The sequence below is a fragment of the Bos indicus x Bos taurus genome, chromosome 5, assembly GCF_003369695.1.
Source record: "Bos indicus x Bos taurus breed Angus x Brahman F1 hybrid chromosome 5, Bos_hybrid_MaternalHap_v2.0, whole genome shotgun sequence".
Classification (NCBI taxonomy): Eukaryota; Metazoa; Chordata; class Mammalia; order Artiodactyla; family Bovidae; genus Bos; species Bos indicus x Bos taurus.
Window position 1 is genome coordinate 73,281,791 of NC_040080.1, and position 16,439 is coordinate 73,298,229.

General features: G+C 37.6%; 1 protein-coding gene across 13 annotated transcripts in view; it reads right to left on the reverse strand.

Annotated features, from left to right (window-relative positions):
• The window catches only part of GRIP1 (glutamate receptor interacting protein 1), a 755,940-nt gene that overhangs the window by 445,190 nt on the left and 294,311 nt on the right, over positions 1–16,439 (reverse strand). For 2 of the 13 annotated variants that reach the window (XM_027542464.1, XM_027542465.1), the window contains exon 1: positions 12,330–12,982. The exons of 2 other annotated variants lie outside the window; for them this stretch is intronic. In XM_027542464.1, the coding sequence (XP_027398265.1) occupies positions 12,330–12,462 (133 nt within the window). In that variant the 5' untranslated portion in view covers positions 12,463–12,982. Of the gene's footprint in view, positions 1–12,329; positions 12,983–16,439 lie in introns of those variants that run through there. 9 more of the 13 variants (XM_027542475.1, XM_027542474.1, XM_027542473.1 and 6 more) reach the window with 7 other exon arrangements.

The window sequence follows — 16,439 nt, forward strand, 5'->3', positions numbered from 1 at the left end:
GTTTCTCTTAAAAATCAGTTTTAAGAGCTGTGTTCTTTTATGCTACATGGAGAAATAGGAGAAGGGCAGAATTGGAATTATGGATAGGACGAACGCAATCTTTTCCCACCAAAGAGTACTTTTTCTAAACTTCCTCATCATTTTGGATATGCAAATAAGTGACTATAAAGTGGTAAGAGGAGTACCTGTGGGTGGCTCATGGGAATCAGTCTCCACAGACACTCAAGCAAGGCCCAGCATGAGCCAGGCAGCCAGGCACTGTCCTAGGTGCTGGAATATAAGGCCTGGTACTCACAGGAAAGATATATAGGTAATTACAAAATGACAGACTAAGTGAGGCATCATTTGGATGTGTCCCAGATCTAACCTTTCAGATTGGGGTGGAGTGGAAATTCACTTGAAGATAGTATTTGAAGCAACAGGAAATGTTTAGAGGGAAGACAAGATTAAAAATATACCAAGTTCAGAGACTTAAACACTTATGTCAGTTCTGTTCTTAGCTATGTGCCCCCTCTCCTAAAGAGTGTTATTTCCTCTCTTTAAACCTTAAAAATCAATTACTGAGCTAACTCCTATGTTGTTAAGGATATTCATCATATGTAATATTAGAGGGCAGCACTAGAAGATCCCAGTAATTTTTCTTAGCTCTAGAGTTCCTTTTATGCCTGATCATCTTCCACATGGTCCAAAATACACCATTACACAAAAACTTTGCGATTTTTAAGAATGAAAGAGGTGCCTGTCCTTGTAAATTATGAAAACTTGATATTGGTAGATAAAACCAGCCATAAACAGCAGTTCTTAAGTGCTGGGAATTCCCCCACTCTATTCCAATAATGAAAGGCCACTATAAATCCATAAGTGGAAATTTATAACCAGCAACTGAGCACCTATATGTCTCACCCTAAATTTTGACAGCTGCTCCCTGAAAAGTGACTATGATTCAGGAAGGATGAAAGTCACTGAGCAATGTAAGTTCTTGTTCATATCTTCAAATACTTGCAGAAATTATTTTTTCTACAAGTTAATTTTTTTGCCAATCACGGTTTATAAAAACAAGTGTTAACCACAACAGCACCTGTTTATAAAACTCTCCACTGTGGCTATTTGTTAACCTACTTCTCATTTTTAGAATCAGCAAGATGCCACTGTTGACTTCACATTCTATATCAGTTACATTTTACATGTAACCAGGGCATATGACACGTGCCTAGCTTTATCTTAAAAATGGGGCTTCATAAATCAAATATTTTCCATACCTTCAAATTCATGAATCACATACTACTGCCAGCAGAAGAGCAACATGAAAACATAAGGCCAGCTCAGCAGTAATCAGAAGCACCTATTTTCACAATACTGAAATCAGGTATAATTTTTTGTTTGTTGGATAGACACATCTCCAGAAAAGCAATTCAGATGATCACCAGGAAACAAAGATTTTTAAAATTTTATACTGAATTTATTTCTAATTATAACAAATCGTCACTGATCTAAAAAAATATACTATTCCAACAAACAATATAAAATTCCCTGGTTATCTATTGCTAGTAAAATAATAAATAACAGAAATGTAAAGGGTGCAATTCTCCATAAAGTACAGAGACTGGCAATGCTATGGGCTATAACCCAAAGAACCTGTATGACTGCTCAGTCTCCAGAAAAAATTTCTTTGACATATAATCTTTTCTATAAAATGAACAAGCCATTAAGAGTCTCTATACTATGGTGATTTTCAAAGATTTGGGAGAAGTGGGATATATTTTTGTCTTGCAGGGAAAAAAAAAGCAAGAAACTAAAAAACAAGCATACATTTTAGTATCCTCTGATTATATGAGAAGTACACTTTTACCTTAAGAAACGTGCTCTATGTATGTTTAGAACAGCTGACACTAATCTAAAGGTAAGTAAACCAGGTTCTCATTCCTCCGAAACCCCACTGCCATTCTTGATGCCCTAACTTGATCGTCTAGTAGAAGACTCTGATATATACATATAACACACACACACATGAAAGGCAACTGCAGCCCTACTTGTTTTCAGCAAAATTAACGTTTTCTCCAGTAACTAAGCCTCATTTGGCCATAGCTATATTTTACCTGTTAGTGAAATATTGAAAAAGCCTTTATGGTCAGGCCTGTCTTGAGAGCCAGGGCAAAATGCATCCGCAATTCTAAACAACTGATTTTACAAACGAAGACAAAGGAAACAGCTTATTCAGAAGATGTCAATGTAAGTGCTGTATGGAGATGAATAAATACATTTCTAACTCTGGTAGGTTTCATGCCCTGACTCTGATGCAGATTATTCATGGTGGCTCTGTCGTTTCTTTCAGAGTCAGCACAAACATCTAGTTCTCAAAGAAAGATCACCTGAGCTAAAACACTCACCCCCCTTTTTACCACCGCTAACACTCTATCCCATTAAGCTTTGATTTTCTCCATTGTACTGGACACGATTTTTCATTTAGATTGTTAGATTCCTGGTTTCAGGAAAGCAACAACCCTCTTTCTTCCGTATCACTCAATCTCTAGCACCTGGAATGCCGCCTGACACATGAGGAGTATCGTCAAGTAAATTTGGTGAATGAATAAAAATGGTGGGGCTTACCACCAACTATCTTCCTATTCTTGGCAGGAGAGGGAAGTAAAGGAGAAAATTCAAGCATTACACTGGAGCTTATATATGAAATATTACTTAATCTAAGTAAATACATATAAAATTACTTAATTATGATAATCTGTTTAGCCATAATATTTTGGATGCAATTCAAGCAGTTTCTAGAATAGAGATCTTCAAAGGTATATTAATATATTAAGTAATACACTTCAAAGATATATTAGTAAGTTAACTGAAGTTCAATTCAATTTCCACATAACTATAGATTTAAGTGCTGATATTGCTTCAAATCCACTGGCCAAAGAGCTCAGTTCTATCGTTCAATGTTTCAGAAATGCTTCTTGGCTTTAAGCTTATGTAATAGTTAATGAGAAACCAGAGTAGAATTCTAACACTTCAAATATAAAGGCATATAATCAATTCTATTATATATTCTAAAATACCACTGGGAATGTCTCCCTCTTGCACCAAGGTGAATCATTCTGTATTCCATATTTTACTTGACTTTTTTTTCTGAGTTGGTACTTAATAAACACTTCATAGCTGAACTGGTGCCTAGGACATTCCACAGTGCAAAATAAGCTCTCATTACTTATTTTGGGAGCTGCTAAAACAATACCAAAAACTTTATGTATATTCATTAGCACACTTATTCCTCTGTCCTTTAAAAAAATAATTTCATAATTTTCAAGCAATTTACAGAATTATGCAACCATTATCACAGTCTAATTTTAAAACATTTCTATATAAGATGATGGATATTCACTAAACTTACTGGGATAATCATTTCATGGCGTAAGTCAAATCATTATGATGTACACCTTAAACTTACATAGTGCTGCATGTCAACTGGGCTTCCCTAGTGGCTCAGCTGGTAAAGAATCCACCTGCAATGCGGGAGACCTGCATTCGATCCTTGGGTTGGAAATATCCCTGGAGGGTGGCATGGCAACCCACTCCAGTGTTCTTGCCTGGAGAATCCCTATGGACAGAGAAGCTTGGCGGGCTATAGTCCATGGGGTTGCAAAAAGTCAGACATGACTGAGCGACTAAGCACAGCTTGGCAGTTATATCTCAATAAAATTGGAAGAAAAAATATTTTAATAAAGTTAAAAAAATGTTTTATCCTCCCATAAGGATATGCAGATTCCACGTGCCCATCTGCATCAGTACATGGCCTTTCAAGTCTAGCTTTTTCATTTAGCATACTTTGCAGTTCCTCCATATTGTAGCATATACTAGTCCCCTCTCTTTCTAAAGTTATTTAGAAGTTGCTTTCTCTCCAGGACATCACAACCAAATGTACAGCACTAACAAAAAACCCAGTGTTTGAATCCTAACACCTATTTTGAGTTGCATTTCCCTTTGCATAATCAACTTGCATTTAATGCTTTTACATCTGCATTGTAAGAAATTAATCAAATGGGCAATCTATTCAGTACCCATTGTGAATTCCCTTATTAAGGTATCCACAGAACTGATTCCTCTATCTGTTGACCCTCTCTCTTACATGATGAGAATTGTATGTTTAATCAGTGTTCCTGGTTTAGCTCCAAGAATATTCAGCATAAGACAACTGAAAGACTGCTTTCTTACTAAGTTCATCTTGCCCCATGATTTATCCACCAAATCTATATACCCTTTTCTTCCAAATCTCTTGAATCCTTTCCATAACTCCAGCTTCCACATTTCAAGCTGCTTCCTTACAGTTCTCCTTGGACATCTTGGCAATGCAAATTCAGTGTGTTGAATATATTTTTTTCTGTTCACACCTATATTTTCCTACAACTGCCATATCTACCCTTTTCTTTATGTCTCCACTTCTAATCCCTTTTATACACTAATACCACACTAATCTCCCTAAAGTACATCTCTGTGCTGCTAAGTCACTTCAGTCATGTCCGACTCTGTACGACGCTATGGACTATATAGCCTGCCAGGCTCCTCTGTCAAAGGGATTCTCCAGGCAAGAATACTGGAGTGGGTTGCCATGCCCTCCTCCAGGGGATCTTCCTGACCCAGGGATCATATCTGTGTCTCTTATGTCTCCTGCACTGGCAGTCAGGTTCTTTACCACTAGTGCCGCCTGGGAAGCTCTACCTCTACCCCTAGCACAGTGCCCCAGTGCCTGCATAATGCATGTAAGCTTCTTAGTCTGCTATTCATAACTATCCGATGTGTTTTACTTAGAAACTGAGGCACAGGCAGATTTACTTGCCAAGTTCATTACTCAGTGAAGAGAGAACACCAGAATTCCAACTCAGGTAGTCTCACCCAGGTCCCACATCCTTAACCAGCAGGACACAGCTGCCTGGAGAAACAGGTATGGCCTCAGAGTAAGGAAAGGGTGTTATTCTTTGTCTCACATATACCTATATAAGTCCGGGGTCGGGGCAGTGGTGGGCGGTGGATACATACACACAAGAGCATATGCACGTCCTTTTGGAGGGCTAATTGTCCTGTACTTGGTATTCTAAAGCACCTAATTCTAGGACATATACTGATGAAAAAGAACTGCCTTGTGTATGTCCAAGCCCTCTTTTATGCCACTGTAGATAGTGCTGGCAGAACCCTGGTGACATGTGGATGGGGAAGTCATGTGGCCCCCTCTCAAATGAGATTTAACTCTAAACAGGAAGTGAGGACAGAGAATGTTAAATGGACAGCAGTTTGTCTGCTAATTGAAATCATGTCTTCTGCTCAAATCTGTCTACAGCTGTCTTCCTCCAGCTGCCTTGGCTGTGTGAGGCCCTAAGAGACACAGCTCTAAGTACTGCATCTAGACCTTTCAATGATTCATCTTTGAGGGTCTCTGGCTCTTTGCACTGGGATGGAGGCCTTCATTTTACAAATAAGAAACCGAAGAAGCATAGAGATCTAAGAAATATTTCTAAAGTCAGAGTTCCTTAGTCTCATTAGAGAATTACTATTTTGGAGGGTGAGTAAAAATCACTCAGTCGTATCCAACTCTTTATGATTCCATGGACATACAGTCCATGAACTCTCCAGGCCAGAATACTGGAGTAAGTAGCCTTTCCCTTGTTCAGGGAATCTTCCCAACCCAGGAATCGAACCAGGGAATCTCCTGCATTGCAGGTGGATTCTTTACCGGCTGAGCTACCAGGGAAGTCTGTTTTTGGAGGGTAGGAACTTTAATTGAAAGATTCTAGTTTTTCTACCTCTGGCATCTATTTCTATTAAATGAAAATACCAAACAATATTTTCCAACTTAAAAAAAAAATAAAAATTACCCACACTCTGAAACTAGAAATGAGCTGATCTGAGTTCCAGTGTTATTTTGGTCCTTTCGAGCTATGTGAACTTCAATGTGGGCAGCCCTAGAGACTCCACGGTCTGGACTCGTGACTGTAAAACTCTGAGAGGGCTCTTAATCTTTCATTCTCATCCTTGTACAGGTTGACTTGCTTCTCTCCTATTCCAGACTGTTTTTTCCCATGTGGTCGAGGGCACTGAGTTGAATTTACAAACTCCCAGAGGAGTGCTCTCATTGACCCAGCTTGGTTTACGTGTCCACTGTCAGACCAATCACCCATAACCATTGTTATTCCATAACAATGGAATAATATAACTATGGCGGTTTTCATTAATCAAGGCTGACCAAACTGCAGTGGAAACAGGGATATTTTAAATATGAGAACTGCTCCTCTCAGGGGAGAATAAAAGAGTTTCAAGGCAGACAAATAGATGTCTAACTACATCATGGAGACACATAGCACAGGATGTATTTTTCATTAAATAAATGGGAGATTTGATGACCTCCAAGAAAAATTTTTAAAAAGAAGGAAAAAGAAAAAATTACCAAATGGATGTAGGTCCAATGCAAAACTCTTCTGGGTTTGTACAGTTAAAACAAAAATAGCATTGAAGGAATTACTCACCTCCACATACCATATGTTACATCAGCAAAAGAATAATGTGAAGAGAAGGAAGGAGTGAAATCTTATTGCATATTAAATCTAACAAGGTCTATGTTTATCTGGGTCAAGATAAAATTTTAAGCATATTAGTGTATTTGTTGGAATACTCAAACAACGTCACATAAAATTTACAGCTTGATTAAAAGAGACATAGGTGTATTCAATGACTTGCTTGATCTGGAAGTGAAAGTGTTCATACTGGAATGATTTAAATAGAAGCTCCAGGTTCACATAGCAGGGATGCTGAGAAAGGACTTCCTATATGAAATAACAGGCCTCCCTAACTAAGCTCTAAGGATCCTTCCAATTCTAATATTCCTGATAGACTTATGCCATTGTTAGTCTCCTGAGGGGATACTCATTAGCAGAAGTGACTGTATTTGCAAACCACAGAGAAAATGGGAGGTGATACCAAAAATATTGTTGGCTGATTTTTGAGTCAATGTCAATCACTGTTATTAGCATCATCTATAAACAAGATTGGAGAAGGAAATGGCAACCCACTCCAGTATTCTTGCCTGGAAAATCCCATGGACAGAGGAGCCTGGCAGGCTAAGGTCCGTGGATAGCAAAAGAGTTGAACAGGACTCAGCAGTTAAACAACAACAATCAGTAAGACACCAGGCTAATTTGACTTGCAGTATTATATTAGAAATTAGTTTTTGTTCAAGAGTTTAGTTTAAGATAAGACAACCCACTGTTCAAAAGAATAAAGATACCTACAAGGGAAATTAGGATTCTAGTTCATTTGTAGATGGATCTGAGCCCTTAAATATCAGAAGAGTCCTCAGAGATCTAAAAGAGTCTGGAATAAAGGATAGAGGACCACACTGTAAGAGGTCTGCCTTCTGTAAGGATCAGTGGAGGTGCGCATAAGTCACATACCTTGTTTGTATCCTACTTTATTCATTTAAAAAGACTCAGGTGGACAAATGAATTCTTATATTCAGTGCTAATATTCAGTGCTAATATTCCTTTAAACTATTCCATGTGGAAAAAAAATACAGTTTGAGATAATAGAGTTGATGATACAAAACATCCCAGACAAATGGAACATGGTGGCCAATCAATTTTCAACCAACAAATGTACTAGAGATGGAAAGCAATTTTTAGAAAAGAAAAATAAGCAGTGTAGTCCATAAACAAGCAAGTTTACCCTGTTTCTGAAATATAAGCAATGTTTTCGGTTTGGGAGTTTGCGAATCAAACTAAGTACAGCTAAGGTTTGAATCATCCAGGATCTTACATCCAAGACCTGCCAGTTCAAAGATTACTGTTTTTAACATAGAAATAAATGGCTTTGATGCTTGGAAAACTTGGAGAAGTAAGGCTGACCAATGAAATGTGCTACCCTCTCTTCCCTCCCTTTTCCTCCCCCGCTCCCACCCCTACCCCCTATGATTGTGTGTTCAGCTTTTGCACACAGAAGAGCAGGGACAGCCATCTGTCCCAAGTGTATGTGAAAGTTCTCACTCTATCCTTCTGGCACACTTATCAAGAGAGAGAATCCGAATCTGTCAATTCCAGGAAGCAGAGAGGATGTGGTTGCATGACTTTACAAAAACCAAACTTGTAGAGGAAACTAGTGAGAAGAAGTTACTTGAACTAATTACACCAATTCCTAAAAAGTCTCACACTACAAATACCCACTACCAAAACTTTTCTTCTCCACAAAAACAATGCAGGACATTTTAAAATGAAATAAAAGAAAGTGAACAGCTCTCTTAAAATGCACTTTGAACATCTCAGGCAATTTAAGGCCTTACTTGATTAATCCAGACTTCAGATGCAGACATTGTTTAATAAAGTGACTTTTATGGATGCACATCACAATTGTTGCTCAATATCTATTAGAACAGGCAAACAACAACAAAAGAACAAAAAAATTGTTAATGCAAATGATCTATTTTCAAAAGATCTAACCTACATTCCCGTTCCCCCTCTTTCTCTGATTTTCCTGAAAGGACCTCATCTGGAAAGGTGAATGGGTCACTGAGGACTGCCCTGAGCAGCTTCACTGCTCAGCGCTCACCTGCCCAGGTGAGTGAGGGTGAAAGCAGAGCAGAGTGGTTACCTTGGAGGAACTCCATGACTAATTCAAAGGCATTACACGTGCAGAAAGGTGCCAGGGCCACAGGTGGAAGTGGTTCACATACTTTAATATCCAAAAGGGATAAACAAATTCTTCCTTTTAAAGTCATTCCTTAACCCTGCCCTGCCTGGATTCTGGCACATCAGTATCTCTATCATGGATATGACAGCACTTAGAGAATGCTTATAAAATGCACGTTATCTGTCTTAGAACTTGAAAATTATCCAGTGTGGCTAAGTAAAAATACACATAGAGTCAGGATTTATATTTGCATGATAATTAATCAAAATATGATCTATCAGAGTCTTTAAAAAGGCAATACTATAAAACCAAGTATTTGGTGGAAAACAAAAGCATCAAATATCATGAAATTGAATTTCAGGATCATTTTTTAGCTTTTTGTTGCATTAAGGTTTATAAATCAGTTCTGTAATCAGTGCCAGGTCTTCTTAAGTGAAAATACCAAATGAATCATCTATGTGAGAATTTCAGAATAAATGGTGGTTTTGGGTAGATAAGATTATATAAAAGATGAAGTCTGGGACTTACCAACATGGTCAGAATTTTGTAAGTTGATAAACACTCTACAAAACTCCTTGATATTCAGTAATAGATTATTAACTTAGAGGAACAGGAATCTCCCTACTGACAATTCTTGCCAGAAAAACAATATCCTCATGACATAGGTGAATTTTTTGGTTGAAATCCTTCACTAAGTACCTTTATCTGAATTATTTAAGAAAATAAAACAAAGTTTAAAACCACAGAGTTCTAGAACTTGAAAAATCTTAAGAAACTCATCTCCTATTAAATTTTATGAAACAAAACCCCATAAAAGTATGGTGATTTTCCCCAAACAATGTTTTAAACTCTAACTTTAGAATTATGAAAGGATAGATGAGTGAAGAAATCAGATTTTAAAAAGCTAAGCAAAGTCATCCTATGTGCAGAGATATTCACTAGGTCAACATAAAATCAGGGAAGATTTAAAATCAGTCTATCGTCATGATCATTGCTAAAACTCAGTTTTGATGGAGTTACAGAAAACTTATCCGTTGTTAGAACAACTTCTCTCTCACAGCATCAGACCCTACTGACATTTTAATTCAAGTTTTTGCATTTCATGAAATTATAAGCTGTGTTTTATCTAAGATGAAGGAAAGATGGTAAAATTTGAAACCAGAAACCCTACAGTAGAAGAGACATTATCTAGGATAAAGTTAAATTTCAGCAAAGACTTGAGAATGAACTAAAGGAAGGGCAGACTTATTGAGGAATTTTCTGGGAAGGTCTTTCTAGTTCAATTGTTCCTTATTCCTTGTGGTAGTCTGAACCACTGGATAAATTGACAAAACAGAGAGGTATGTTTCTTTCAAGAAACAAACATCACAGTGAGAAAAATAATAATGACACTTCTGGTTTACCAACAGCACCATTAACTAAGATGTGAATGTCATCAGTATATTTCACTAACTTGTAAATCTTAATATAAATAATTTTTCTAAGCCATCTAGGGAAATACAGGGCATAAAATTTTCAAATTGTGTCAAAGGCTAATTAGAATAGATAATGCTGCAAATGTAATTGAATCCAACCATATTACCTACTTAAGGACTGGTTTTAAGACAATTGTCACTATCACTATTTTCCTATAACTGTAAAATACAAGGGGATGTCTCTCCTATCCCATTCAGAGAGGCCTTGAAATTGAAGCCAAGAGATGCAATGAGAGGTCATTATGTTATATGACAGGACTTCTTTAAAAGCCCTGGTTATTTGACATCTAATGAAATGTCAAATCCCAAGTGTCAGAGCCCATTGTGACACCTTCTATTTATTACACAGCAGTTTGAAGTTGGGGATTCAATGCACATCTAACTCCACAAAATTATATGTTACATACTGGGTACTTTTTGAGAGAGCATCAGGGGAAACATGTCAGTTTTGCATCTAAGGCAAATGACTTTCGATGTTCAGTATTTTATTCTTAAAATTTGTCTTTGACAAATCAGATTCAGACATGATTCTCTTTAAGAAATTGCACTTAATGTATAATGACTACTGTCCTTGATATATCATTTTCCAAAGTCTAGTTTAGGGATATTTTTTAGATATCTCCATAAATATTTCTCCTCGAAGGTACATTTTGTAAACTTATAAAGTACTTTTGTTGTTTTTCAATTCTTATCAAAACAAGCAGGCATTTGAGACTGTTTGATTCTATCTGCACAAACACATCATAATACAAACCCAAGAAGGTGTGAATTTGACTCGGTTGTGAGAATATGCACCATGAACACCAAAGTAACTAAAAGTTTCTAAATTCCCTTTTTTTCAGTCTCCAAGTTTTCAGAATTATGCATGAAAACTGACAGCACTTTTTGATATGACACAAATCTTAGTTAAATTCAATGGAAACTAAGTTCAGGAAACATGGATTGTCACTACAATAGAAGACTATCCATGTAAAAAAAAAAAAAAAAGAAAGAAACATCTCTAAAACTCAGGAATTACTGTGGAAAAGCAACACAGCCATATTATTCAAGTAAATATCAAAGAATTATAATTTTGCATTATTATGCTTTTGCTATCACATGAATTTTCAAATCTCAACTTTCATCAGCCACAACAGGATTTCTGGCATTTAAAACTAACTCTCATGGATTTCAATATCACTGAAACAGAATCTAAATTATCAGTCAACACTCAAAAGTTGTGAATGGTATATATTCATGGTTAGAGATCAAAAAGGTCAGGACAAATTAGAACTGAAATACAAGTTTATAAAGATTCTTATTCAAGAAGATAAAAATAACTCGCATTTTGTAAGTGTGGAGCATGCATAACTGCCAATGTCTCCCATTTAAGATACCTCATAAATCATGTAGCTGCTCTCTCTCTCTGCACCTTTAGGCATTTCTGGGCACTTAAAAACTATTGGACAAGTGCAAATCTCACGAGGAACTTAAAGCAGCAATAAGTATAAGACAAAATTCCAGTTCTCTGCTATTTAGAAGCTCCTTTACAAATACCTTAATATGGATATATTCTGTTTTTCTTAAGGTATCATTGCTTCTAGTTGCCAGCAAGTAAGAGTCCCCTTAATAATAAAATTACAAACATGCATCAGAGAAAAGCATTTGAACTTCCTTCTACAAACAACACTTTGGATTAATCATAGATAACTGTCTGGAAGTCTGCATGAGGAACAGTAATTATCAGCATCAATTTGAACAAGAACATTTATTTCTTGCAAATAAACTAGTCTCTTACTCAGAACAAAAAAAAAAACAGTTATCTAAAAGCAACAATTACAACAGAACATATTCTAACCACCTATTACATTGACTTGCAAGATACTTTTTTGAATGACTCATTAAAATACTAACATTATCAATTAATTGCACTGAAAATATAACATCTTAGGGAAAAACCTGAATGAACCTTTTAGCCAACCCAATATTAATCTGTGTATAGATCTGGACCCTTTATCCTGTTTAGATGCTGATAGCTATCCTTGCAACAAATCAAGCAAAATGTAGCACTTGAGTACTTACAGAACAGCTCCTAGAGAACACCATCTGGAAAACCTTTTGCATTTAAGATTAAAGCTGAACGCAAGGTTTATTGTGAGCCCCAGCATGCGAGAAGGAACAGGAGGAGGGTGGAGGGTAAGCGCTTACTTCGAAAATGCTCTGAAGCGTAATAATACACATCCTCATAGCCCTCGTGGTAATCCTCTTCTGGTCGGTACTTTTTCCCCTTTCTTCTCCTGGATCTTCTTATCTGCTTGACAAATCCCAGGAAGCGGTCCATCTCTCGCTCCCCGCACCACCTGGCTCAGCCAGCACAGGAGTGGAGCAACAGCCCAGCTGCTTGGGATTCGGTGGAGCATGAATGCCCAACACCGAACCTGGGGCTGGGGGACGCGCTACCCTTCCATCTGCCTCGGTGCCACCAGCAAGGCAGAGATTTTTAGCCGGGGTGGGGAGGAAAAAATAACAACGGTATGAGTTTACCCTGACCAGATTTCTTACTTTGCTCAATACCCTTTCAAGTGTGTAATTTAGAAAGCATTTAAGAAAAAGAAAAAGAGAGAGAAAGTGAAATGATCATGAAAGACTACGAGAAAAAAATCAAGGGCAAAGCGTTGAATTTCAAATCGCTTTGTAACAAAACAAAATAAAGTTCAACCAGCGATTCCGCTGAGACTGGAGGAGTCCCAGCACTAGAATTTCACTATCCAATGTCTCCATCATCAGGAACGGGGGTGTAGGAGGAGAGAGGGGCGGGGAAACTTGTTAGTCAATGGACTGAACCAAAGCTGGAGACGGAACAGACTTTTTCTTACTGCTCAGCCCTCCTCACCTACCCTAGAGTCCAGCACCCAAGCATGGGCTTGGGAAAAGTCTTGGCAAACTATTGTTTGCATGGGGCTGATGGATTAACCCTTAGTTCTCTCTTGCATATCATATTAACGAGCTGCAAAGTGGTTTCATCCATATGCACTGCTTCTTGCTGACAAAAGTGTGCAGTATGTGTTAATTGGAGCAGCAGGGAGAAGGCTCAGCAGCTGCTTTCAAATGACACATTTACCCACTGGGCATTAATGTATTCGAATTGCTGTTTGATCTAAATATTAAAATGCACTTCACAGAGAGGTTTCTCATAGGCTTAGTAACACCACACCATAATCAGCAAATAAAGGAAACTGCATGCTTTGGGGAAAGAAATACAAAAAATCCAACTCTGCTTACTCTGAACTCAAATATAAATCTGGCTGTGTTTTTACACCTTTTTAAAAAATATGAAAAGGAATGGGCTAAATAGCAAATAAAATTTACTCCTTCTTGGTGAAGATGTAAGGAGGGAAAGAAGTTTTGGAAAATGCTCATACCCTATTTGTCCTTTGTTTCTATAATCTCAACCATTTTTTGCGTGTGTTTAAGTATGACAATCAGAAACACCTCAGACTAGCAGAAGAGGTACACTAAGGACTAGACAGGTCAGTGTTAATCGGGAATAATCTTTTTCTCTCCAGTTTCTTTTTCAGATCTTTCAATGAAGGCGAATTTTTAACACCAGGAAAAATTTGATTTGTTTACACTATAATGAATCAAATCATGTCAGCATATTACCTACTAAATTAATAATATTCTGTAGCTCCATATTCCCAGAAATGTAATTTTAAAAAAAGCTCCTTACTGTATAAAGATCGTTCAATATCTATGCAATATCAAGTCTGTAGGAACACCTCAGAGTGTCTTCCAGAGGAAAGTGACTGCACTTTGCATTATCTGTTCTTAGATTCACAAGCAATCTGTCTCACCTCTAGATTTTGACAGCTCTCTATTTTCAGATATTAATTACTAATGATGGAGTAGGGAGACATTTACTCAAAGAGGTAAAAATTAGTCAACCAAGAATATTTTGGCCCTAAGATGTGTAGTTAGATTTACAGTTAGACTCAGTGATTACATGAATCTCCCCTATTCCTAGAGATTTCCCTTTTTTATGCCCATGAAGAGAAACACAAACTTAATGATGCTGACATAAAGATACTATAAAAGGTTTTATGAACAACTTTAAACAAAAAAATCACCTGTCTGGTGGTTTCAAATCATTTATTATTCTGACACCCTCAACCAAAATAAACTAGAATGATTTAGAAATGGTGAGCTAACAATTTGAAGATCTGGAGTCAGGATCTTGAGTAGATCACTAAATAAATGATAATAATAACAATACATAACCTTTTCTTTCATTGAATCCTAACAACCTTTATAAGGAGGTGACACCTCTATGGATAAGGAAAGAAGGTTCAAAGGTGTTTTACTGGTTTATCCAAGATCACGCAGGTAACACTGCCAAGTATTATCTAGTACCAAGTATTTTATCATACAAATTCAGAGATTATCTTGCCCATTCAAGAAGTATTTTTCACTCAGTGATTCAATTTTTCTTTCTGTGTACTTGTGATATTGAAATCGAGTTTGAAAACAGTTGCTGACTTTTCTTTTTAATTGAGCTAAACATATATCCGGGGTTATATGACTATCAAATATACTTTCCCCCAGAGACTGTATCAGATCAGATCAGATCAGATCAGTTGCTCAGTCGTGTCCAACTCTTTGCGACCCCATGAATCGCAGCATGCCAGGCCTCCCTGTCCATCACCAACTCCCGGAGTCTACCCAGACTCACGTCCATCGAGTCAGTGATGCCATCCAGCCATCTCATCCTCTGTTGTCCCCTTCTCCTCCTGCCTCCAATCCCTCCCAGCATCAGAGTCTTTTCCAATGAGTCAACTCTTCGCATGAGGTGGCCAAAGTACTGGAGTTTCAGCTTTAGCATCATTCCTTCCAAAGAAATCCCAGGGCTGATCTCCTTCAGAATTGACTGGTGAGACTGTATAGGCAACAAATTTTATACAACTACCTCTGACTTATTATAACTCCTAAATTTGTGGAGTCCACATTAAGCTTTATAGTTATTAGCTCCCAGTTCAGCCTGAAAGAACTGACAATACAGAATAGACGATACTTTATAAAAGAACCTCTTTGACACAGATGTATAGAACAGTCTTTTGGACTCTGTGGGAAGGGGAGGGGGGATGATTTGGGAGGATGGCATTGAAACATGTATAATATCATATAAGAAACGAATCGCCAGTCCAGGTTCAATGCAGGATACAGGATGCTTGGGGCTGGTGCACTGGGATGACCCAGAGGGATGGTATGGGGAGGGAGGTGGGAGGGGGGTTCAGGATGGGGAACACGTGTACACCCATAGTGGATTCATGTTGATGTACGGCAAAACCAATACAAAATTGTAAAGTAATTAGCCTCTAATTAAAATAAATAAATTTAAATTTTAAAAAATGTAATTATCAAAGACACAGTTGAATAAAAATTTTCAGCCCTCCCCCTGAAAAAAAAGAACCTCTTTGCAGAAATCAGTCTTAAAACACTCCACTATAGTTTACTGATTTTTAATTCTACTATTTAAAGAGACTAAGAGTTTCCCAAGCAATGATAAATAACCATTTTTTGAACAAGAACCAATGCAAAGTAAAATTGAGACTGTTCTTGTAAATACACAGATATCATGCTTAAGCACCTTTCTATTATTTTCCTAGATTTGTAGGATTTTGAGAGGTTAACATTCTGGTATGTGATTATAACAAGATTATTATAGAAGATGAGATTTGGTGGAGCTACAGAAGAGTTTCAAGTTCAGCCACAGATTTGGAAGAGAGTGGTAGAGGAGGTGAGAGCCCTATTAAAACAATCACAGATGCTTGGGAAGCAGAAATAGGAAATCCGCTTTATTTAGAGGAGGTCTACTTGGGTCACAGAAGATGAAGAAAGGTGGAAGTGAATGACATGAGGGAAAGGGAGCACTGTGTATGTGTCACGGTCCAAAAGACAGAAGGCGAGACACCTGCTACCCTGCCTGAGGTGGGGTGCATGAAGTCAGGATCCCTTAATCCATCTTCCTCCAGCCCAGACCTCTGGGCCCAGAATTCTTCCCTCATTCTATCCTAAATACTCCAAGCTTAGCAAACTAAAATCTAAAAGAACTGATGCTACGCAATAATGAACTAAGATTCCACAACAATTTGCAAATTAGTGAAGTTCAAATACATTCAGTTAAGTACAGGACTGTTTCTGTAGAGGCGCTCTTTCACCCCAGACCACAGACACTGGTAAGTGGTGCTATTCCCCAGTGACTGCACTCTGCAGTCTGAACAGATGGGAAGGTTTCGAGGTTGCAAATGGCACTTCACAGAA